The sequence below is a fragment of the Rutidosis leptorrhynchoides genome, chromosome 8 (assembly GCF_046630445.1).
Source record: "Rutidosis leptorrhynchoides isolate AG116_Rl617_1_P2 chromosome 8, CSIRO_AGI_Rlap_v1, whole genome shotgun sequence".
Taxonomy (NCBI): Eukaryota; Viridiplantae; Streptophyta; class Magnoliopsida; order Asterales; family Asteraceae; genus Rutidosis; species Rutidosis leptorrhynchoides.
In genome coordinates, this window is record NC_092340.1 from 346,917,095 (window position 1) to 346,938,067 (window position 20,973).

General features: G+C 33.8%; 3 protein-coding genes across 4 annotated transcripts; all 3 read right to left on the reverse strand.

Annotated features, from left to right (window-relative positions):
* Window positions 1-1,593, reverse strand: LOC139862891 (uncharacterized). The gene is made up of 3 exons (XM_071851521.1): window positions 1,229-1,593; window positions 556-738; window positions 1-426 (listed from the first exon to the last, which is right to left on the reverse strand). The coding sequence occupies exons 1-3, from the start codon at window positions 1,508-1,510 to the stop codon at window positions 268-270; spliced, it is 624 nt and encodes a 207-aa protein (XP_071707622.1). The 5' UTR covers window positions 1,511-1,593; the 3' UTR covers window positions 1-267.
* Window positions 1,594-3,898: 2,305 nt separating this feature from the next.
* On the reverse strand, window positions 3,899-6,306 carry LOC139862693 (uncharacterized). The gene is made up of 3 exons (XM_071851317.1): window positions 6,080-6,306; window positions 5,746-5,947; window positions 3,899-4,448 (listed from the first exon to the last, which is right to left on the reverse strand). The coding sequence occupies exons 2-3, from the start codon at window positions 5,935-5,937 to the stop codon at window positions 4,089-4,091; spliced, it is 552 nt and encodes a 183-aa protein (XP_071707418.1). The 5' UTR covers window positions 5,938-5,947; window positions 6,080-6,306; the 3' UTR covers window positions 3,899-4,088.
* A 6,704-nt stretch (window positions 6,307-13,010) lies between these two features.
* LOC139861811 (transcription factor LHW) lies at window positions 13,011-20,358 on the reverse strand. 2 transcript variants are annotated; one of them, XM_071850335.1, is made up of 12 exons: window positions 19,796-20,358; window positions 18,027-18,164; window positions 17,848-17,926; window positions 17,317-17,358; window positions 17,118-17,177; window positions 16,743-16,950; window positions 16,503-16,670; window positions 15,252-15,943; window positions 14,718-14,819; window positions 14,206-14,346; window positions 13,500-13,625; window positions 13,011-13,367 (listed from the first exon to the last, which is right to left on the reverse strand). In XM_071850335.1, exons 1-12 carry the CDS (start codon window positions 19,888-19,890, stop codon window positions 13,257-13,259), a joined length of 1,962 nt encoding a protein of 653 aa, XP_071706436.1. In that variant the 5' UTR covers window positions 19,891-20,358; the 3' UTR covers window positions 13,011-13,256. The 2 variants fall into 2 exon arrangements, with proteins under 2 accessions (XP_071706436.1, XP_071706435.1); XM_071850334.1 differs by having other exon boundaries at window positions 16,503-16,950.
* Window positions 20,359-20,973: the final 615 nt, after the last annotated feature.

Consider the following 20,973-nt stretch of genomic DNA (forward strand, 5'->3'; position numbering starts at 1 on the left):
TTTCATAGCATTCATCGAGTAGGTTTTGTAACATAGTAACAAATGCATATCTTGCACTCTAGTATCTTATAGTAAGTACAATCGTTGTTAATGTCTAGATGCTTATTAGCAAATTTGATGACTCCCTATGGATTTCGTGTAGCATCTAAATCTAAATTGATATGATTTACAGACAATGTGCTTATACATACATAGACTTCAAAAGCAAGTGTATATATACTTATCAGAACAGCATCATGGTTCTTGAACAGCACATTGATGATTCACCTACTTATCCTTTTCGACTTTCTTGCCTATCCAATTAGCAACAATTGGCGTAAGAGCCACAGTAGGCGGAAATCTTATGGGTGATGCAGCTTTATGTGCAGCATATGCCAATGCGAAAGTCCCCACTTTTTCTCCAGTTTCACTAGGTGAAATCCCCACCTACATGCCAATATAAACTTACATTATCAGTTTCTTGCTTAAATAATGTGCTCGTGTGATTGTTGTTAAATATATAACGACGAGTAACATCAGGGCAACCTGCATAAAGAAATATGATATTATTATTACCTTTTGTAACAATGATGGGACATCAACACCAGCACTGATAAGAGCATAGCATAGGGAAAATGATATCAAAGAGAGGGTGATTGAGGTGGCTAAATAGGCACCACCATATTTGGTCAAGAGCTCTTTGGCTTGATCCCCTTTTGATTTTGTCACATTGTTACCGTCTTCCTTTGAGCTAAAAATCTACCAAATTCACATAATTTAGCATCAGTATTGTGTCGTTTCTAACATACAAAATCTTAGCTTTCAATTGTGAAGTTGTATGAAGTCTTAAAATTAGCGAAAACATCACTTCCTGTACTCTTTTTAGCGTAACTGAATTGATCACTTTGCAAGACAAAGACAAGAATGACTGTATATTTGTGGTATTTATGTATATAATCCGTTAATCGTTACATTATCCCCAACCTATGTCTATATTATCATTTAGAAATCATATGTTCTGAATGATGAATAAGTAGGAAACATCACAAAGTGTTTGAAAAGGAGCAGGATCAAATAGGCAAGTATAAACTATCAAATTTCATTCCAATTTTAAAATTCAAGTTCCTACTTATTCATGTTACCGCATAAAGGTAGGGTTCACAAACTGCTAGGTAGGTTAACTGTTGGTATATACCTAGAATTAGGGCAAAATAAGGACATGTATTCTAAATATGAAATTGGTAAGTACCTTCCATAAACCAGCTTCAAGACCGTATTTCTGAGTTACTTCATCTGCTTCGGCTGAAGAATCAGAAGAAGTGGATTCAGTTTTCTCTTTAATTGCCCTAATTCTACTGCTGCTGCTGCTGCTGCTGGTGGTGGTGGTGTTTCTAACTCTTGATGATGAATTGATGAAGGTTTTTCGTCGTCCATTGAATAATGATGATAAGATAACGTTGTTACATTCTATTTTGTTGTTGTTAGCGATGCAAGTGCAGGATGAAACTGCTGCTAAAGGTATGGCTGCCATAGCTATCTTCACTCTAACAAAAACTTTCGTAACCCCGAGTTTTTGGGAATAAAAGACAAGGGATTACTACTAACCACACATACATCACCTCGTCCGCCCCCAAATTTAAGTAGAATTTCTTTTTTCCTTTTTTTTCTTTTTTTGGGTCAAAACTCTTTTTCAAAAAGAAAAAAGAAAAAAGAAAAAAGAAATCACGTACTAACTACAAAAGATACTACGATTTGACAACCAGTAATTTTATTTTTTATTTTGCCGAAAAAACTTAAAATATGTATTACCAAAGGAAGGTTTCATCAAAGATGAAACCCCTAGTTAGAAATACAAACCGGAATTAAACTAATGAACTTGACAAAAACATAAGAGCCAATTGTCAAAAGGAGAGGGTGACCAATCTAACCTACGCGAGTTAGCCTTAAAACCATTCAAATCAGGACGACATAAAACGAAACATATGCTTGTTTAATTAACGAGTAATTGATTACACTAATGTGGGTTTAATTCAATATTTGGCGTTACCAAGAATTGAACCTTGTTATCCTGATTCATTGAAAACTCGGTTTATTACTTCCTTTAGTATGTCATAAAATTTTATAAGGAATGAATAAACAAGGATAAATATTTTTTTTCCCCTTTTCTTGAAATGAGAAGGAAGAAAATTATGGGTTAGAAGTCTACTTCATGGATGAATTATGTGCACAACGACTCGGAAAATAAAATATATGAAAATTAAGTTACGTACAAAGTATTTACAAGTCACAATCGATCACAAATAAGGAATCGGAATACCTAAGGCTTTTCTTTTTCCTTTTTCATTTTTTGTTGTTTTAACAATAATTGCTTATGCTTATATTTGACATGGTTATCACATATATTATATTGAGTGAATACTTTTTTTTTTTTTACTATAACTATATAATATATATATATAGCTACACTATATATATATATATATATATATATATATATATATATATATATATATATATATATATATATATATATATATATATATATATATATATATATATATATATGTATATCCCTTTACATGGTATCTGTTTTACTTGTATAGCCGTATTTTGCATCTCGGTATTTAGGTGTTTCTGTTTATGTATGTATGTATCTAAGTGTATATGTATGTTTGTATCTGTATGTATACATGTTTAGTTATACGTATTTTTACATGCTTTTGTGTGTGTGGGAGCATATATATATATATATATATATATATATATATATATATATATATATATATATATATATATATATATATATATATATATATATGGGGGGTTGTGTGACCTTTTTTTTTTCTTCTGGAATTTACTTATTACTGCGCATTATATTTTTCATGTTATCTGTCATACTGTTGTGCATTACTGCTATTTGTGTTTTCTTTTTTGGCTTCTTCGTTTGGTTTCATCTTCCTAGACGCATGTAACGCTTACAGGTACGTATGCCCGCACTTTCTCGTTCTATTGAGCTTTCCTGGCCGGAGGTCCCTCAGAAAGCAATCTCTTGGCTCTCGAGTAGAGGGTGGGACGATCTTATCTAGTCGTGGGTTCTATACCCGCGGGTGGAGTAGTGACTTCCCTCTAATCTAGGTTTCGAGGAATGATTGTCTACACTCCACCTCCCCCATACCCTACACTCGTGTGATTGGGTATTGTTGTTGTTATTGTTGTTGTTGTTGTTGTTCAAAGTTATCGTTAATGTGTATAAAAGTGATGTTAAATAAATAGTCATCACTTTAATGCCAATGTATAAATGCTATGTACAAATGTATTTATGTACATTAACGGCAATTTTTAGTGCTCTTGTTAGAAAAATTCTTGTATCATATTTGTCTTAAATTAATATTATTTTATTGTCGTACTTACACACCTAGTTAACTACCTTGTTAACTTTTGGACAAATATGAAAGGGGACACCACATTCGTTTTTAAAAAACAGGAAGTTAACATTAAAAAAACTGGAGCTTATAGGGGACCAGCCCACAAAAGAATGCACGAGCTACTTATTTACCATCCCAAAATAAACCAAGATGGTCTAAAACTCCGAATACTTCCATACATAGTTACCAACGAAGCTTCGCTTCAACGCTATCCCCAACATTATGTGTTGGGACGAGAGCTAGCCAGCTAGGTCATGGGTTCGAGCCTCGCTCGGCCCATCATATTAATCAATCTGCGTGAAATATGGAGCTCTAGATTGACCTCGGGGTTTTTTTTTCTCCAGGATCCATTCGGGATTCAAACCCGGTCCGTCTGCCCCTCGAGACGGTTTAAGGATCGGATTCCTGCAATGCGAAACTAACTAAAACAAAAGTTAACTACGACCCCTTAACAACAAAAGATGGTCATGGCAATTGGTCACATAATGTTTCATTTATATGTTACGGAGTTGTTTTCCGTTAATTTAATAACAAACAAATGTCCATGGAAAACAATAACATTATCAAATCATCAAACGCCGCCACAATCCTTTAAAGAAAACAGAGAATTGTACATAACATGATGTATATTTTTTTCAATTTTTTTCGCTCATAATCCAACGAGTGTGTATTTTAACGTGTTTTTTAGCTTGTTGCTTTACCAGTTACACTCTGAGCAATCCATCCAAGGCCATCATAAAGGCCATCACCAGTAAGAGCGGAACAAGGTTGAATGTGCCAATCATGGTTCTTGATACTGTGAAGCGAAAGTGCATCTGTTATTTCAACAGCAGTCATTGCATCTTTAAGGTCCTGTTTGTTTGCAAATATTAGTATAACTGCACTTTGAAGATCTTCATTTGGGAGCAGCCTGAAAAGCTCTTCTTTCATGATTGAGATCCTGTCTCTGTCTGTACTGTCTATAACGGCTATCACTGCATGGGTCCCACGATAGTATGTAGCCCATGATGTTCTCAGTCGATCTTGCCCACCAAGGTCCCACACCTGTTACAACTAATCGTTAGATCCAAATAAAAAGCAGCTACTTTAGTCTAAAGATAAGCGATCCACATGTGTCTATTTAGCCTAAAGATTCATGATCTAGTAGAACAGCATAGTAGCACCAAATAGGCAAAGGATATCTAGTAGAAAAGCATAGTAGTACGTATGAACTCCCACAGTCTCACAGGACTGACTATTTACTTAAAAATTTTGTTTATTAAATACATAATCAATTTCCATTATAACCCAGAATTCCCATGCATATTCAGCATAACTGAATAGCTTCTGCAACCGTATCAGTATACCATTTGATGTATTCAACACACTTTAATAAGAACACGCATAATGATTAATGTTCCTCAGATGTTACCCATTTCTTGTCCCGCCTACATAGGCTAAAAGATAGTCTCCGATTCTCCATAGCTGATGTTGGTAACTTAAACTCCAACAACTAATTACAATTAAAAAAAAAAAAAAAAAAAAAAAAAAAAAAACAATAGAGGCAAAGAACTACAATTGATCAATTACTCATCTACCTCAAATCTTGATCAACAATCCAAAATAATAAACTTATTTGGTAAAAAAAAAATCATGGGAACCCACCCTAGTGGTCCAATGGTTCACCCCTTTACACTCGTGTATTGGGATGGGGATGGGGAGGTCTCAAGTTCGAGTCCCTCCCCTTAAAAATATCTGTGGGATTTATTTCCTGAAAGCCGGATTGCCCCGGGAGGTTTTACTGACCCGTATTCAGGACCCAGGTCTGCACCGCCTGCCCCTCGGGATGGTTTAAGGTTCGGATCCATGTAATGCGGTTCGGGTTTCCGCCCAAAAGTGCGTGTGCGCGTGGCAAATGAGAGTATTCGATGCCAACAAGTTGCCTTTCAAAAAAAATTATACAAAAATCATGGCCTTTCCACTTAAATTCTTATACACTTACGCCATCTGATCTAGAAATCCCTATACCTCCAAATGTTTTTCCAAATTCTTAAACAGAAAGAACAGCTACATATCTTTTACTCCGTATTAAACTTCACTTTAGTTATGATAGTATTCTTATAATAAACATAACTATTCAACGCCATTTGTGCAGCACCCGTTTACTAAATCCCACTGTACATCTTAACCCATATATCAAATGCAATTCAATACAAACATATATAATCATCAATAGAAAGAAAAATGAACCAACAGTAGCCCATCATCACCAGTGGCAGGTTTGTGTCATATATATTTCTTAACAAATCAACGAACCAATCAAAAACTGAGAGAAAATAAAATAGAGAAAAAAAGAAGATACCTCAAATCGAATGTTTTTGTAAACCAGCTCCTCAACATTACTACCAACAGTAGGATGTGTAGTAACAACCTCACCTAGATGTAACTTATAAAGCGTCGTCGTTTTACCAGCATTATCCAATCCAACAACTACGATCTTATACTCTTTTGCAGGAAACATCATGAACCAAAATCTGGACATGAGGGCCCCCATTTTCCTAACCCTAATAATGTCAAATTTGAATTAAACTCACAACATATATAATTAATATAGAATTCCTTAATAAGAACATATAGATCATAACATAAATTGTAATAAGATCGCTTGACGATGATAGTGATGGAGAATAATTTACCTCGGATCGAATAAAAAAAAGTTTGTAATTTGAAACCCTAGCTTGTTGAAGAAACGTGATGTAGTGGATAACTGATAGGGTGTGAAATTGAAAGTTTAATTCATTGCTGATCGTGATTGAATCTAGTTTCGTTTTTTAGGAACTGAGATCAGAAGAATTGTTGAATTTTGTCTTCAAAATATAAAAAGTTGAAATATTCCTGCAGTTCATAACATCTTATGCCAAGCCTTGATTACTTAATTAAAATTAATCAACGTTTGTATTCGTTTTTTTATTTAAGTTAGGACTACTTAGGAATGATATGGTTGAAAAAGAATTACGTTTAAAAAGTGAGTTGTCTTATTTTCTTTTCCTACACCACTTATCAATTTAAAGTATATAAATACAAATTTTTTTAAAAATTTTGTAACTGTTATAATATATAAATATATATATATATATATATATATATATATATATATATATATATATATATATATATATATATAAATGGATAGTCAATTATTGATACACAAAAGTAATATTATTGTATTACCTAAACTTGTGATATTTTTGCTATAAATAGCCATGAATGCAAGCATTAAACTTGCACCATTTCTCACACTTACAAAGTGTTTCTTTCTTTCTCTCCATTATCATCTTTGTTCTTACACTTCATTATTAGTATTCTTAATCAAGAATCAAATCACTAAAGGTAGTTATAAGCCTACTGAATTATAACATCAAGAATCAAACCACTAAAGGTAGTTATAAGCCTACTGAATTATAACACGTTATCAGCACGATAATCTTAATACTAATTATGGTTGGCTCTGCCACCTAAATGATATATGGTCGGTTATACCACCTGAATAATATATGGTCGACACTGTCGTCTAATTATCATTTATGTTACTAACATTTATATTTCAATTATCTAACATTTATAGGGCCGACACTGTCGCCTAATTATCATTTATGTTACTAACATTTATATTTCTATTATCTAACATTTATATGGCCGACACTGTCGCCTAATTATCATTTATGTTTACTAATATTTATATTTATGTTATATAACATTTATTAATGATTGCTTACATATGGTCGACACTGTCACCTACTTATCATTTATGTTATATTAAATTTATGTTTAATGTTTATATACTTATGAATATAAAGTGACTATAATTTATCATGTTGTTTGTTTTAATAGAAAATGTCGAATCTGGAAAAGCTTAAATTTACTCCTTTAGAATCAACTGGAAACAACTACATGCCATGGGTTATAAAAGTAAAAATGCATCTTAAATCAATGGGCATTCTTGAAGCCATAAATGAAAACAACACTTGTTCTGAAAAAGAACAAGCAACGGCATGTTGCTTTATTCATCAACATATTGATGAATGCTTACAAAATAATTATGTGACTGTAGAAGATCCCCATGTTTTATGGGAAGGTCTCAAAAGCAGATTCAATAATCAAAGAAAATTTTTACTTCCAGCTGCTATGGAACAATGGAGAACATTAAGGTTCCAAGACTTTAAGAAAGTAAATGAATATAGCTCATCTCTGTATAATACATGTTCACAACTTAAATTCTGTGGACATGAAATAAGTAATGCAGACATGATGGAGAAAACTTTCTCCACAATGAATGCTGCAAACATCACAGTGCAAAGAAATTTGAGAATGCTAAAGTTCAAAACATATCCTGAACTTAATTCATATCTCTTAGTTGCAGAGCAAAATGATGAGCTATTAATGAAAAATCAGCAATCCCGTCCTACTGGTACACTTGCAATCCCTGAAGCAAATACTGCAAATAATTATAAACAGGGACAAGGACGCGGGCAAGGTCGTGATTATAATAACCATCATCATGCCAAAAGCCATAACTATGGTAGAAACCATCCTTATGGTAATGGTAATGGGCGAGGACGTGGTCGTGGTCGTGGCCGTGGTGGTCAAAGAAATAATAATCCACGAAAATATAAATATCAACCACAAAACAAGCCCACTAAACAAGATGTTGAAGAAAATTCTTCTAAAAATTCTGAAGAATCTTGCTACAGATGTGGTAGAATGGGCCACTGAGCTAATACTTGCCGAACATCTAAACATCTTGTTAAGATGTATCAGGATTCGCTGAAAGATAAAGAAAAGGAAGTAAACTTTGTGGATAACGTCGATCCAACAGTCACTGAGAAACCATCTGATTTATATGAAGATTTCTTGAATGTTTAAGTTGTGTGTCTTTCGAAAAATAAACGATTTAATATCGTCTGTCTTTGTCATTATGTTTGCTAAATGTTTCAGTACTATCTATTTGCGTGTAAAATATTGTGTAATATTAATGTACTCACTATTTATTTCTTATATATGAAGTTCAATATGAATTTTGCTGGAATACAACATCAATCAAGTGGTGGAGATCTCTGTATAGCAGATAGTGGAACTACACACACTATACTTAAATCCGAGAAATATTTTATTGATCTAAAACCAACGGAAGGAACTATACATACAATATCAGGACCTGCTAACTTGATAAAGGGGATAGGAAAGGCAAATTTCATACTACCAAATGGTACAAAATTTTTAATAAATGATGCCTTATTTTCTCCCAAGTCAAGCAGAAATTTATTGAGTTTCTCCGACATATACCTTAACGGGTATGATTATCAGTCAGTGACAACAGAAAATGAGAAATATTTAAGTATCACTGACAAGAGTCATGTGGTTGAAAAACTGCCAAGACTTAGTTCTGGATTACATTATACACATATAAATATACCAGAAATACATATGGTAGTTAACGAAAAATATATTGATCCTGGTGTATTCAGTTTATGGCATAACAGATTAGGCCATCCAGGATCAACAATGATGAAAAGGATTATTGAATGTACTCATGGACATCCACTAAAGGATAGAAAAATCCATCATGATACAATGGTTCCATGTACATCTTGCTCTCTTGGAAAATTGATAACTAGACCCTCACCACTTAAGGTTGAGAAAGAATCACCAATGTTTCTTGAAAGAATTCAAGGTGATATATGTGGACCAATTCATTCACCATGTGGACCATTTAGATATTTCATGGTTCTAATAGACGCATCTAGCAGATGGTCTCATGTTTGTCTGTTATCAAGCCGTAATGTGGCATTTGCAAAATTTCTTGCCCAAATTATTAAATTGAGAGCTCATTTTCCTGATTACACCATTAAAAGGGTGAGACTTGATAATGCTGGTGAATTTACATCTCAAGCATTTAATGACTATTGCATGTCTATAGGAATTGTTGTTGAACATTCTGTTGCTCATGTGCATACACAAAATGGTTTAGCCGAGTCATTGATTAAACGTTTACAGTTAATCGCTAGACCATTGATAATGAGAACAAAACTCCCTGTATCTATATGGGGTCATGCAATTTTACATGCTGCTCCATTGATTCGCATCAGACCAAGTGCAAGTCATAAATATTCCCCCTACAACTTGCTTTTGGTCAAGAGCCAAATATTTCCCATCTTAGAACATTTGGTTGTGCAGTATATGTTCTAATTGCGACACCACAACGTACAAAAATGGGTCCTCAAAGGAGGTTGGGAATATATGTTGGATATGAAACATCTTCAATATTAAGGTATATTGAACCTATGACAGGTGACGTTTTTACAGCACGTTTTGCTGATTGTCATTTTAATGAAACATTGTTCCCTAGATTAGGGGGAGAAATGAAAAATAAAGAAAATGATGTTTCATGGTGTGAACCTCAATTAAAGTATCTTGATCCTCGCACAAAAGAATGCGAGACAGAAGTTCAAAAGATAATGCATATACAAGAACTTGCAAATCAATTGCCTGATACATTTACAGATACAAAAACGGTGACAAAATCATATATACCAGCAGTAAATACTCCAGCTCGAATTGAAATTCCAAAAGCTGGCAATAACGTCACTCATGAATCTTTGCCACGTCAGAAACGTGGAAGACCAATTGGTTCAAAGGATAAAAATCCTCGAAAAAGAAAATCAGCTGATAATGAAGTAAAAGAAAGTGTTCAAGAAGAACCACAAATCAGTACTCCTACTGCAGAGGAGATTGATGATGTCAATACAGAAATTGCAATCAATTATGCATATTCAAAAATATTATGGAACCGAAATGAAATGAAAAATCTTGATGAGAAATTTTCATTTAATGTTGCATATGACATCATGAATAATGATGATGATCCAGAACCAACATCTATGGTTGAATGTCAAAATAGACATGATTGGGCTCAATGGAAAGAAGCAATACGAGCTGAATTAGAATCACTCAATAAAAGAAAAGTTTTCGGATCCATCATTCTCACTCCTAAAGATGTGAAACCTGTAGGATACAGATGGATTTTTGTCCGAAAAAGAAATGAGAAAAATGAAGTTACAAGGTATAAAGCTAGACTTGTAGCTCAAGGTTTTTCTCAAAGACCGGGAATTGATTATGAAGAAACTTATTCCCCTGTTATGGATGCAATTACTTTTAGGTACTTAATCAGCCTGGCAGTTTCTAAAAATTTAGAAATGCATCTCATGGATGTTGTGACTGCTTACCTATATGGATCACTTGATAGTGATATATATATGAAGATACCTGAAGGATTTAAGGTACCAGAAGCATCAAATGCAAAACCCAAAGAAATGTATTTGATTAAATTACACAGATCTTTATATGGGTTAAAACAATCGGGACGTATGTGGTATAACCGATTAAGTGATTACTTGATAAGCAAAGGGTATACAAATAACCTTACTTGCCCTTGTGTTTTCATTAAGAAAACAACATCCGGATATGTGATCATAGCTGTTTATGTTGATGATCTTAACATCATAGGTACAAATAAAGAGATCTATGAAGCTATTCAACTTCTAAAGAAAGAATTTGAAATGAAAGATCTCGGAAAAACCAAGTATTGCCTTGGTTTACAAATTGAGCATATGCCTAATGGTTTACTTGTACATCAAACAACATATACTGAAAAGATTTTGAAACGTTTCAATATGGACAAGGCAAAACCATTAAGTACTCCTATGGTTGTTAGATCACTCAATGTTGAAACTGATCCATTTCGTCCATGTGAAGATCATGAAGATATTCTTGGACCAGAAGTACCATATCTTAGTGCAATTGGAGCTCTTATGTATCTTACAAATTGTACAAGACCTGACATTTCTTTTGCAGTTAATTTGTTGGCAAGGTTCAGCTCTGCTCCTACCAAAAGACACTGGAATGGGATCAAACACATATTTCAATACCTTCGAGGAACTACTGATTTAGGATTATTTTATTTTAACGAATCAAAACAAGATTTGGTTGATTATGCTGATGCAGGTTATTTATCTGATCCACATAAAGCTAAATCTCAAACTGGATATGTATTCCTAAATGGAGGTACTGCAATATCATGGCGTTCTAAAAAACAAACACTTGTTGCTACATCATCAAATCATGCCGAAGTGATTGCATTACATGAAGCTACTCGGGAATGTTTTTGGTTGAGATCAATGACACAAATCATTACTGATTCTTGTGGACTAGAACGCGATAAAAGTCCAACAATTATCTATGAAGATAATTTAGCTTGCATAGCACAGATGAAAGAAGGGTATATCAAAAGTGACCGAACCAAACACATACCTCCTAGATTCTTCTCATACACTCAAAATCTCATTAAGGACAACGAGATTGAAATGAGATATGTTCAATCCAGCAAAAACTCTGCTGATCTTTTCACGAAAGCACTTCCAACTGCTATTTTCAGAACACACGTTCATAACATTGACATGAGACATGTTCAAAAGATGTAACAACCGAAGCGATGTCTACTTGAGGGGGAGTCAACTCCATGCTGCACTCTTTTTCCCTTAACTAAAGTTTTTCCCACTGGGTTTTCTTTAGCAAGGTTTTTAACGAGGCAGTAACTTACAGTTGATCTTCAACAAACAAAATTGCTATCCAAGGGGGAGTGTTATAATATATAAATATATATATATAAATGGATAGTCAATTATTGATACACAAAAGTAATATTATTGTATTACCTAAACTTGTGATATTTTTGCTATAAATAGCCATGAATGCAAGCATTAAAGTTGCATCATTTTTCACACTTACAAAGTGTTTCTTTCTTTCTCTCCATTATCATCTTTGTTCTTACACTTCATTATTAGTATTCTTAATCAAGAATCAAATCACTAAAGGTAGTTATAAGCCTACTGAATTATAACATCAAGAATCAAACCACTAAATGTAGTTATAAGCCTACTGAATTATAACAGTAACCATATTATTTTTTGAATTTTCTTATTTAAATGCTAACATTTTTTTTTAACGTCGATATCGACATCGAATGCTCTCATTTGTTGTTCACATACACGTTAGGAGGAATCCCAATTCGCGATGATGTTGACAGTACCATCGAAGGTTGGGAAAACCCAGGAGACCTTCCCAAATCGCAATGATGTTGGTAATACCATCAAAGGTTGGAAACTACCTGTTTGGAGTGAAAAGCGAACCTGGATTGACAGCACCTCCCAAGTTAAATTCCACCTCCATAACACTCAAGCCAAACTTCGACCATTTCAAATGCTATCATTTAGAGTATCGTTAAATTTAGATACAAGCATAACGACGGTTTAGTTTAAATGTATCACTTTTCGCTTGTGTTACAATCCCACTTCGCCCAACTATGAGATTGGACGATGACTTATAAGTCAACGTGTCTCCTCTTCCTTCAAACTAGCTTTCAAACTAGCTTTTGAGAGTGATTCTATATTTTGACTTATGGCTAGTCTGGCTCACCTCCGGTTCGTCCTAGAGTAAGTTTTTTGAATCTTCTCCGGTTCTCATTATTAAATCTTATATTCTTAAATCACTAACACAAAACAAAAGAGCCAACTTTTTTCATAACAAAACCAGCAATGAATACATGATAATACAAACCAACCAACATTCTGCAAGCAACAAGTTGAGTAGATACAAAAACTGCAGCTAAGCTAATAACATACAACCGCTGACTAATAACATCGAGAAGACTGAGTAGGCTAGGATCAATGCCGGTCATTGCAGTGTTGCTCTCAACATCTCCAAGCCATAGTAAACTATGTTGTTGGTCTAACACCCGTTTGGCAGAAAGATTGTTGTTCATGGACTGACGATATATTTGTGGCCTTTTGTGGCACCATTTTTTGAAGATTGTTCAAAAAGGCTAACAAGTGAGATAAATATTTCCATTCGCGTCACATCCCTGTTAGCCTGTTTGCACAACATAATGTGATGACTTTTTGTTTAACTAACAAAACATAATTAAGACTCATGTGCAAAAGAGTATAAACTTTAGTCAAGGTGTTTACATTTTAACAGTTGAATAAAGTCGTCTATTGTTACCTCAACAGTAAAGTGTGCCCAAATTTTGTCATTGCGAAACTCCATCACCCCCTTCAAAATTGTCAAGCTTAAACCTTTAATAATATCGGCTATCTCCAAAAACGAACCTGTCTCATCACAAAGCATCTGCAACACAAACATTAAAGCAAATTTGGCAGGTTACATAATGGTTAAGAAGGGGTTGTTTATAAAACTTCTGTTTCTTAGAACCCATTGTAATGAGTCAAGTAGGCTCGATCCCCAACATGTATAGTCCCAAATCGTATAAGCCGTTGATGAGTCAATTAATATTACAAAAAATGTGACAACATTAAGAGGATCACCAATGTATACAATAATTGTAAAAAGTACAAAAAATCGACTCCAATCTGTGCGCCATATTACACTAGTTTAACGCAATGGCAAATAGTGTTCAGTGTTGCACCAAATTTAGTGTAACACTAAACAATAGGCGGTAAGATATCTTAGATATGGGTTACTAACTTAATGAGCGTTTACTATTCATTGAATAGCAACCTCCTGCTAAATGTCAGCAAATCAAATCGTAAGAGACTTAATCAAATCATTGATTATCAAGCCATTTAACGAGTTTTCCTGTTTTAACCAAATTTATTGCTTTTCATTTGAACAGCTGGTAAGCTAGAAATGGGTCTAAATTGCCACAATGTTGATATAGATGCGATAAATTACAGCTGGCAGAATGTACCTCCACGAGCATTTGACGAGGTGAATCCAGATCCTCAACTATGATAGGGCAAACCATTGATTGCGACCCAACTTCGTACGCCCATGTTGCCCCTCCTTCAAAGTTGTCCCTCAATAATAGCCCACCATCCTTGCTTACAAACTACATGTAAATCAAATATTATACAAATATGTTATGATCAAACGTAAAACTAATGGGTTTAGTTTGACTTTGGACAACATGAGGTTGTTAGATATAAAATTTCAGAAGGTATTCTGTATATATTTTATACGTATTGGCAACTCATATTATACAGAGACATTTTATGTTGCAGAGATATGGGTCAAGGATACGGGCGCCTAGAAGGTTGTGAGGATTCATTTATGCGTTCATGCTTTATATGTATATACTTAGCATAAACAGATACTAATTTTATAGAATACACTAAACCCTGGTGCTTATCATGATTTACGTATTAAGAATTCGTACTAATCCAAAATGTAAAGAAATAATTTTAAAGACTAAATCGGTACCTTGGATTCCCTCACTTGTGTTAACTTGTCTGAATGCTTTGTAATACTTTGCAAGAAAAGCATGTGCTTGATGGTGCGCTCTAGCAAAGCATCAATGCTACACTGTATTTAGAAAGAAAAAAAAATCAAATAAGTAAAATGAGCAGATTGGGTAACTAATCAAATGGGTTAATCGTAGGATGGGGTCACATTAGTTGATCGTAAACATTTTTTCCTCCATTCTATTCATAGTAAGAGCGCAAAATATGTTTATAAACAATTACAATAATAATCTATTTCTTAAAATATGTATATAATGAAATTAATACTAGTCAGGAAGCTAAAAACATTTAAAAGACACTTCGGTCGATTTCAACTTGTTGGACCCATTCCCCTTTAAACTAACTTTTCACTGTCAACCCGCTGGAGATAATACATACCCCAAGGCCAAAACCAACCCATTTAGAAGTAATAATGGTTCAAAGTTGCCATCTATACAAAACATTAATATGATTTTCATGCACATTAAATTAAAATGTAATAAAGGTGTCTTACCTTGGCACTATGTGGGATTATCTCTCTCAATTCTTTTACACGGTCTTGAATCATCTGTCGATCTTTTGGTCTAGGTCTTGGATTCTCTCCCGGTTTAAGTCTCTTTCGATTTGATTTGCTGACATCATTACTCCTTTTAGTATTCCCACAAGTGAAAACACCATCTTTTATCCCGTCACGTCTTTCGTCAGCCCAAGAACTAATTTGTGATGAAACGATTGAGCTACTATCAGATGAATAAGAACTCGTTACACCCGTTGTATTACTCAAATAATTAGGAACACTAATCAACTCTTTTTGCATCAAATTAGTCCCCCGATTAGCCATAACAGATGATGAATAATTCACAGGAGCAGATGATAAATAAGGCGCGTTCTCATCTGCAATCTGCTTGGAAGATGTATGAACCTTAGAGACAACTGCATCTAAAAGATGATCACTGGCTGCTGTTGATGAATATATTCCGCTATCTGATTCTCCTTCAAAAACCGAAAAATGCTCTAAAACCACACCGCCTTTTTTAAACCCAAGTGGGTTTAGCTCTACCCCACTATTAACATGGTTATTTTGACCCATACCCACGATGTCAAATAAGTCATCTCTTGATGGAGGTTTTATGCTTGTTTCTTCGGAGGACATTGTAAGAGCTTGAAATAGTTCATGTTCTGACTTTTCCGACATGGGGTGCGTGTCTGCAAGAGGAAACAAAGAGTTAAAACTTATAACCACACCAAAACATATCTAGCTTTTTATGGAAACTGTGTTTCTGGCACCCCTTTGGTCAAACAGGTCAAAATTTCTACCAGATTTAACACACTTACTATTTCCCGGATCCATTTTGACCCTTTAACCAACCCCACCCTCCATGGGTATGTTTGGTAAGGAGCTTTTGGAGCTTTTATGAGCTTCTAGCTTTTATGGAAAAACTCGTATATAATAAAACGCTTCGTTTGGTTAGAAGAACTTAAAGCCTTTTTTTTTTGGGTAAGCGAGAAAACCCTCCTATGAACGAGCACATTGGCTCCTCCATAGAAGGTAAAACCTCGGGTAATCAAGCCCCCCAGGATGAGGGAAAAAGCTAAAAGCTACTAAAACTAGCGTGTGAGAAAAAGCTCGTAGCTTTCGTCATTTTACACTACTTTTAACAGTTTCACTTTCAGCTACATCTAAAAAGCTACCAACTACGAGCTAGTTTTACCAAACATACCCTATATCGCATATGCAGTTCAAAGTAAAATTTGGCAATCTTACCGGTATGGGCATTGGAGAAATGAGAGTCTCTCATAGAAAATGGACTCGAGCTAGTGATTTGAGACATTGTAACGTCATTGATTTGATCTCCTATAGCATCCGATAAGATATATTGTTCCATTGATCTTAAGAGGTCATAGTTTTCTGAAAACGTGCCCGTTTGTTGATCTTTAATAGAATCAGATTTTGTAGAAATGGTAAGGCTTTCAAGTGTCGAACAACTAGCCGCTATATGCTTACTAAAAGACAAAGACGTGTGTCCACTGTTTCCCGAAGCCTGAGGTGAATGGTTGGGACCTTGTTTGTTGCAACTATCAGAAGTAAAAAGTGTACAGTCCATATCATCTTCGTTTTCTACGTAATTTTCTGATAATAATGCACCAGGAACCCATCCAAGTTGAGAAATCAAACTTTTCACATCACGAACGAATCCCATATTCTCTATAATCTGATGAGGCAAACAAATTAAATAAGATAATAATTACATTCAAAATTTTACATCCACCTACAATGATAAATTCTCATAAGATTCCCTTTTTTTTTTTTTTTTGTCAAATTGTCAATGTGCGTGTGTGTATGTGTATAAGTGAAATGGGTTATGAAAGATAATCTTACAGTTGAGGATGAACCAAGTTGAACAACCCCGTGAGGATGAATTGGAATAACTGCTATTGTCTGCTAACATGAAGATAAAACCATCAGACGATTAGTTAATACAGGCAACAAACCATCATATTATAATCAGAATCATAATCATATCATAATCATAATCATAATAATATTTAAACCAAAGTAGGATTAAACATTGGGTTACCTGAATGCCAGCCGAGAATTGTGTATAAACCTCATTGGCTACCTGGTAACACATGGTGGGAATATAGTCAGATAAACATTTGATATAAAAAACTCAATTTTTCCCCTTAAAAAACTTTGAATTTACCATTCAGAATCCATACAACAATAACGATACAAATATGAACTTCTTTACAAGATCTTTTGTAGAGGTGGAAAATTCAACCCATTTACATAAATGGGGCAATCTGGGTTTTGTTTTATCTCAGAAGGATGAAACGGTAGTTTAAAAGGAAATGGGTCAAATGAGGTGAAGAGGTCAATCAGGTTAAAAGATACCCAAGAATTTCGAATACATAAACCTCCTACTTTTTTCTAATATTTAGATCACTACATGAGTATAAAGTGTTCCTGGTCAACACAACCAGTGTTGACCCGTAAGAAAACATCTGCTTAGACCAAGATTCAACCACTCATTTCCACAACCTCTAGTCTATTAAACTTCGGACCAACTAAAGATTAATGAATTAATCTACAACGATAAGGTTAATACCTCAGGTGGATGAACCATCTTTTTGTTACCAGAGATAATCCACTGATGATTTCTTGTGAATGCAACCCTCCCAACTAATCTGAATTAGCGTTGTCAAATTCAAACAACATCGCAACAAACATAAATAACATCAAGATAAAAAATGGAAAAAAAATAAATGAAAAAATTTAGGAACTTACCCTTCTCCTAAAAGATTAATGTAATTGTCTTTCATCATTTTGGTTACAAGCAAGTGGACTTTGTTTGTCGCTTGAACTCCATGCTCACCGTTAAAATATATAACAGGTTCATAGTAACATTCTTCCCATATTAGAAGCCTACGATAAAGAAAGGCTCATTATTCAGCAAATCGTCTAAATTGCTATTACAAAATTGCAACTATGACATTAAATACACTTTGGCATATAGTACAAACCGTATCAAGAAATTTTGCCATTAATATCCATATCCCAACCCTTATTATAACGTAAATATAATAGTATTTCAGCCTACATATATTTCAATAAAGGTATGCAATCATTAGTTAAATACACTACATTAACATGAACTTATTCTATGACAAAATTTCTTAATATCAACGCAAAGTACACTAATAGTTTTAAATATTTGAATCAAGATAACGATGTCTCAAAAGAACATGTAACCTTCTACTCATGTCCTTGAAAACGTATATGGAGTTACAACACATGAATAAAGGAGAAAGAAGACAAACAAGAAACGGACACTTCATCACATAAAACCTTTGCTCACTAAAGGCAAAACAAAACATATGAAAACATAACAAAACAAAACATATGAAAACAACAACACGAACAAAAAGTTAGACACCAGGTCAAGTAACAGCAACGTTAACGAAGGATAAAACATGACAGTACATTATATTCATATACAACTATTGGCAAATGAGATCATATAAGAAGAATATTATCATTAAATTCAAACTATCAAAACTAATACATGATTAGCCAATGGTCTGCAGATCAACCTGCATCATTAGCTAGTTACATAAGTGGCAAATTACATGAATAGCAACGTGATTAAACAAATGTAGATGAGGGCCATCGTAATTGCTTTTGTGTCAAGTCTGTCATTATAAGAATACTTTATGTTCCATTGTGGTAACTAATATTAAGCTTTTTACATATTACTAACCACACCTTTAACGACTGCAACAAAAAGTTCACGACATACATTATCGTTTACCTATTTAATAGTAATCCATCATTTAAATCTATAAACAAAATGTAGTTTACTAAATGACATATATTAATGGTTGTGAAAGTCCCCCGACTTGGTTGACTAATTGGCATTTAAAGTAGTCCGACAGGTCCCCAAGTAGTATCTGACTTGGCCTATTTATCTGATCAAAGTCGGGTTTATTAGTTCAAAATCGGATTTTATTCGGTCAAAGTTGGTCAAATATAATCAAAGTCAAAGGTATCAAGGCCCGACTAGTCTCTGACATGGCCGATTAGTCCCCTACAAGGTCCGGACCGACTAGCCCCGACTAGCTACTTTTAAAACCTTATATATATTAGATAAAACCAACAACAAATTTGCCACAGTACAGTACAAAGCATTTAAACGAACAACAAAAAAGAACACTAAAAATCTATAAATAATAAGACTTTGTAATATGGAGCAATTCAAGTACGTAGTATAATATATGCATCCCCTGTTAGTACAAGATTGCAACAACTACAAAGAATATTAAGTTGCTATTTTATAAAATTTGCCCTTTAATTAAAAGTCCCTATAGCATAAGATAAAATCAGCAGGAAAGCAATATTCTATCAATCTGTCTAAAATGATACGGAGTAATATAATAACAGAAGACAAATAAACATTTAGGATTCTTATTTAACTAAATAAAGATTAAAGATTGATCAAAATGTAATCATAAAAATATAAAAATAGTGAGTAATAGTAAATGGTAAATAGAACTTACTTAGGGTTTTGACAGCCAATCTTCCAGAAAATAGCATAAGACCACTGATTAACACCACACAGGGTTTTAAGTGCTTCTTTTAACAAATAACCCATTTTAATAATAACTATAACTAATAACTAATAATTTTAATAAACACAAAATCTTGATAATTTTAATAATGAGTGACTAACTGCCCCTGCAAGAACCTCTACCAGCCTGTTGAGTTCTTAACCCACCACTTGTTTTTCTTTGTGGATCCAAATTCCCACCCCAAATCATCATCCATTTGATCCTAGACATGTATCTATCACCCAATAAAATCTTGAAAAAGAAAAATGATTTTCTTTTAAATTGAATTGTTGTTTGAATGAAAATGATGAACAAAAATGGCTTTTTTGTTTGTTCTGTTGCTCTATTCTGCAAAAGTTTTGAGCTTGTGGTTTTTAACAACTCTCACCATGCTCAAAAAAGCAGAAAGAAATATAAAAATGTCAATTTGTATACAGCTTTTTTAGGGGTATTACTTTTGATACTGTTGATGAAGATATTGTTGTAGAGAGAGAGAGAACGGGTTGGTGTGTTTTTCCTTTCTTGTGTGTGTGTTTCTGTTGCTGTGAGATTCTTTTTATTTTTGTTTTGTTTTGTGTTTTTATTTTATTTTATGAATATAAATAAATATAAATATATAAATGAATAAATGAATTATGACAAGATGAGAGAAGGGGTTTGGTAAAGTTGTTTTTTCCTCAGTTGTTAAATCACAAAGGCTTATTACTTCTCTGCAACATTAGATTTTGAACCAAAGTCATATCAATTCTATTGCCAGAAAATACTTAATTACTCCGTATTTGTCTGAACAAATTGTATGTTGTATAATTGTGATGTGATATGGGTGATGATAAATACATCATTAATTTTTAGTCATATATCACCAAACATATTTTACAATATTGTACATAATAATACCATGCATGCATGTTTAGTGATTTGTGGTTAAAAATTAGTGGTGTACGAATCACTACCCTTGTGATATAAGTGAAAAAGTGACTGAGAAACTTGTATATCTTTCTTTTTCATCAACGTCATCATCATCATCATCATCATCATCATTATTATTATTTTGAACGGCAAACTTGCATCAGTGTATCATGTATTCAACGACACTCATCATTTGCACACAAACGCGTTCGGGAGGA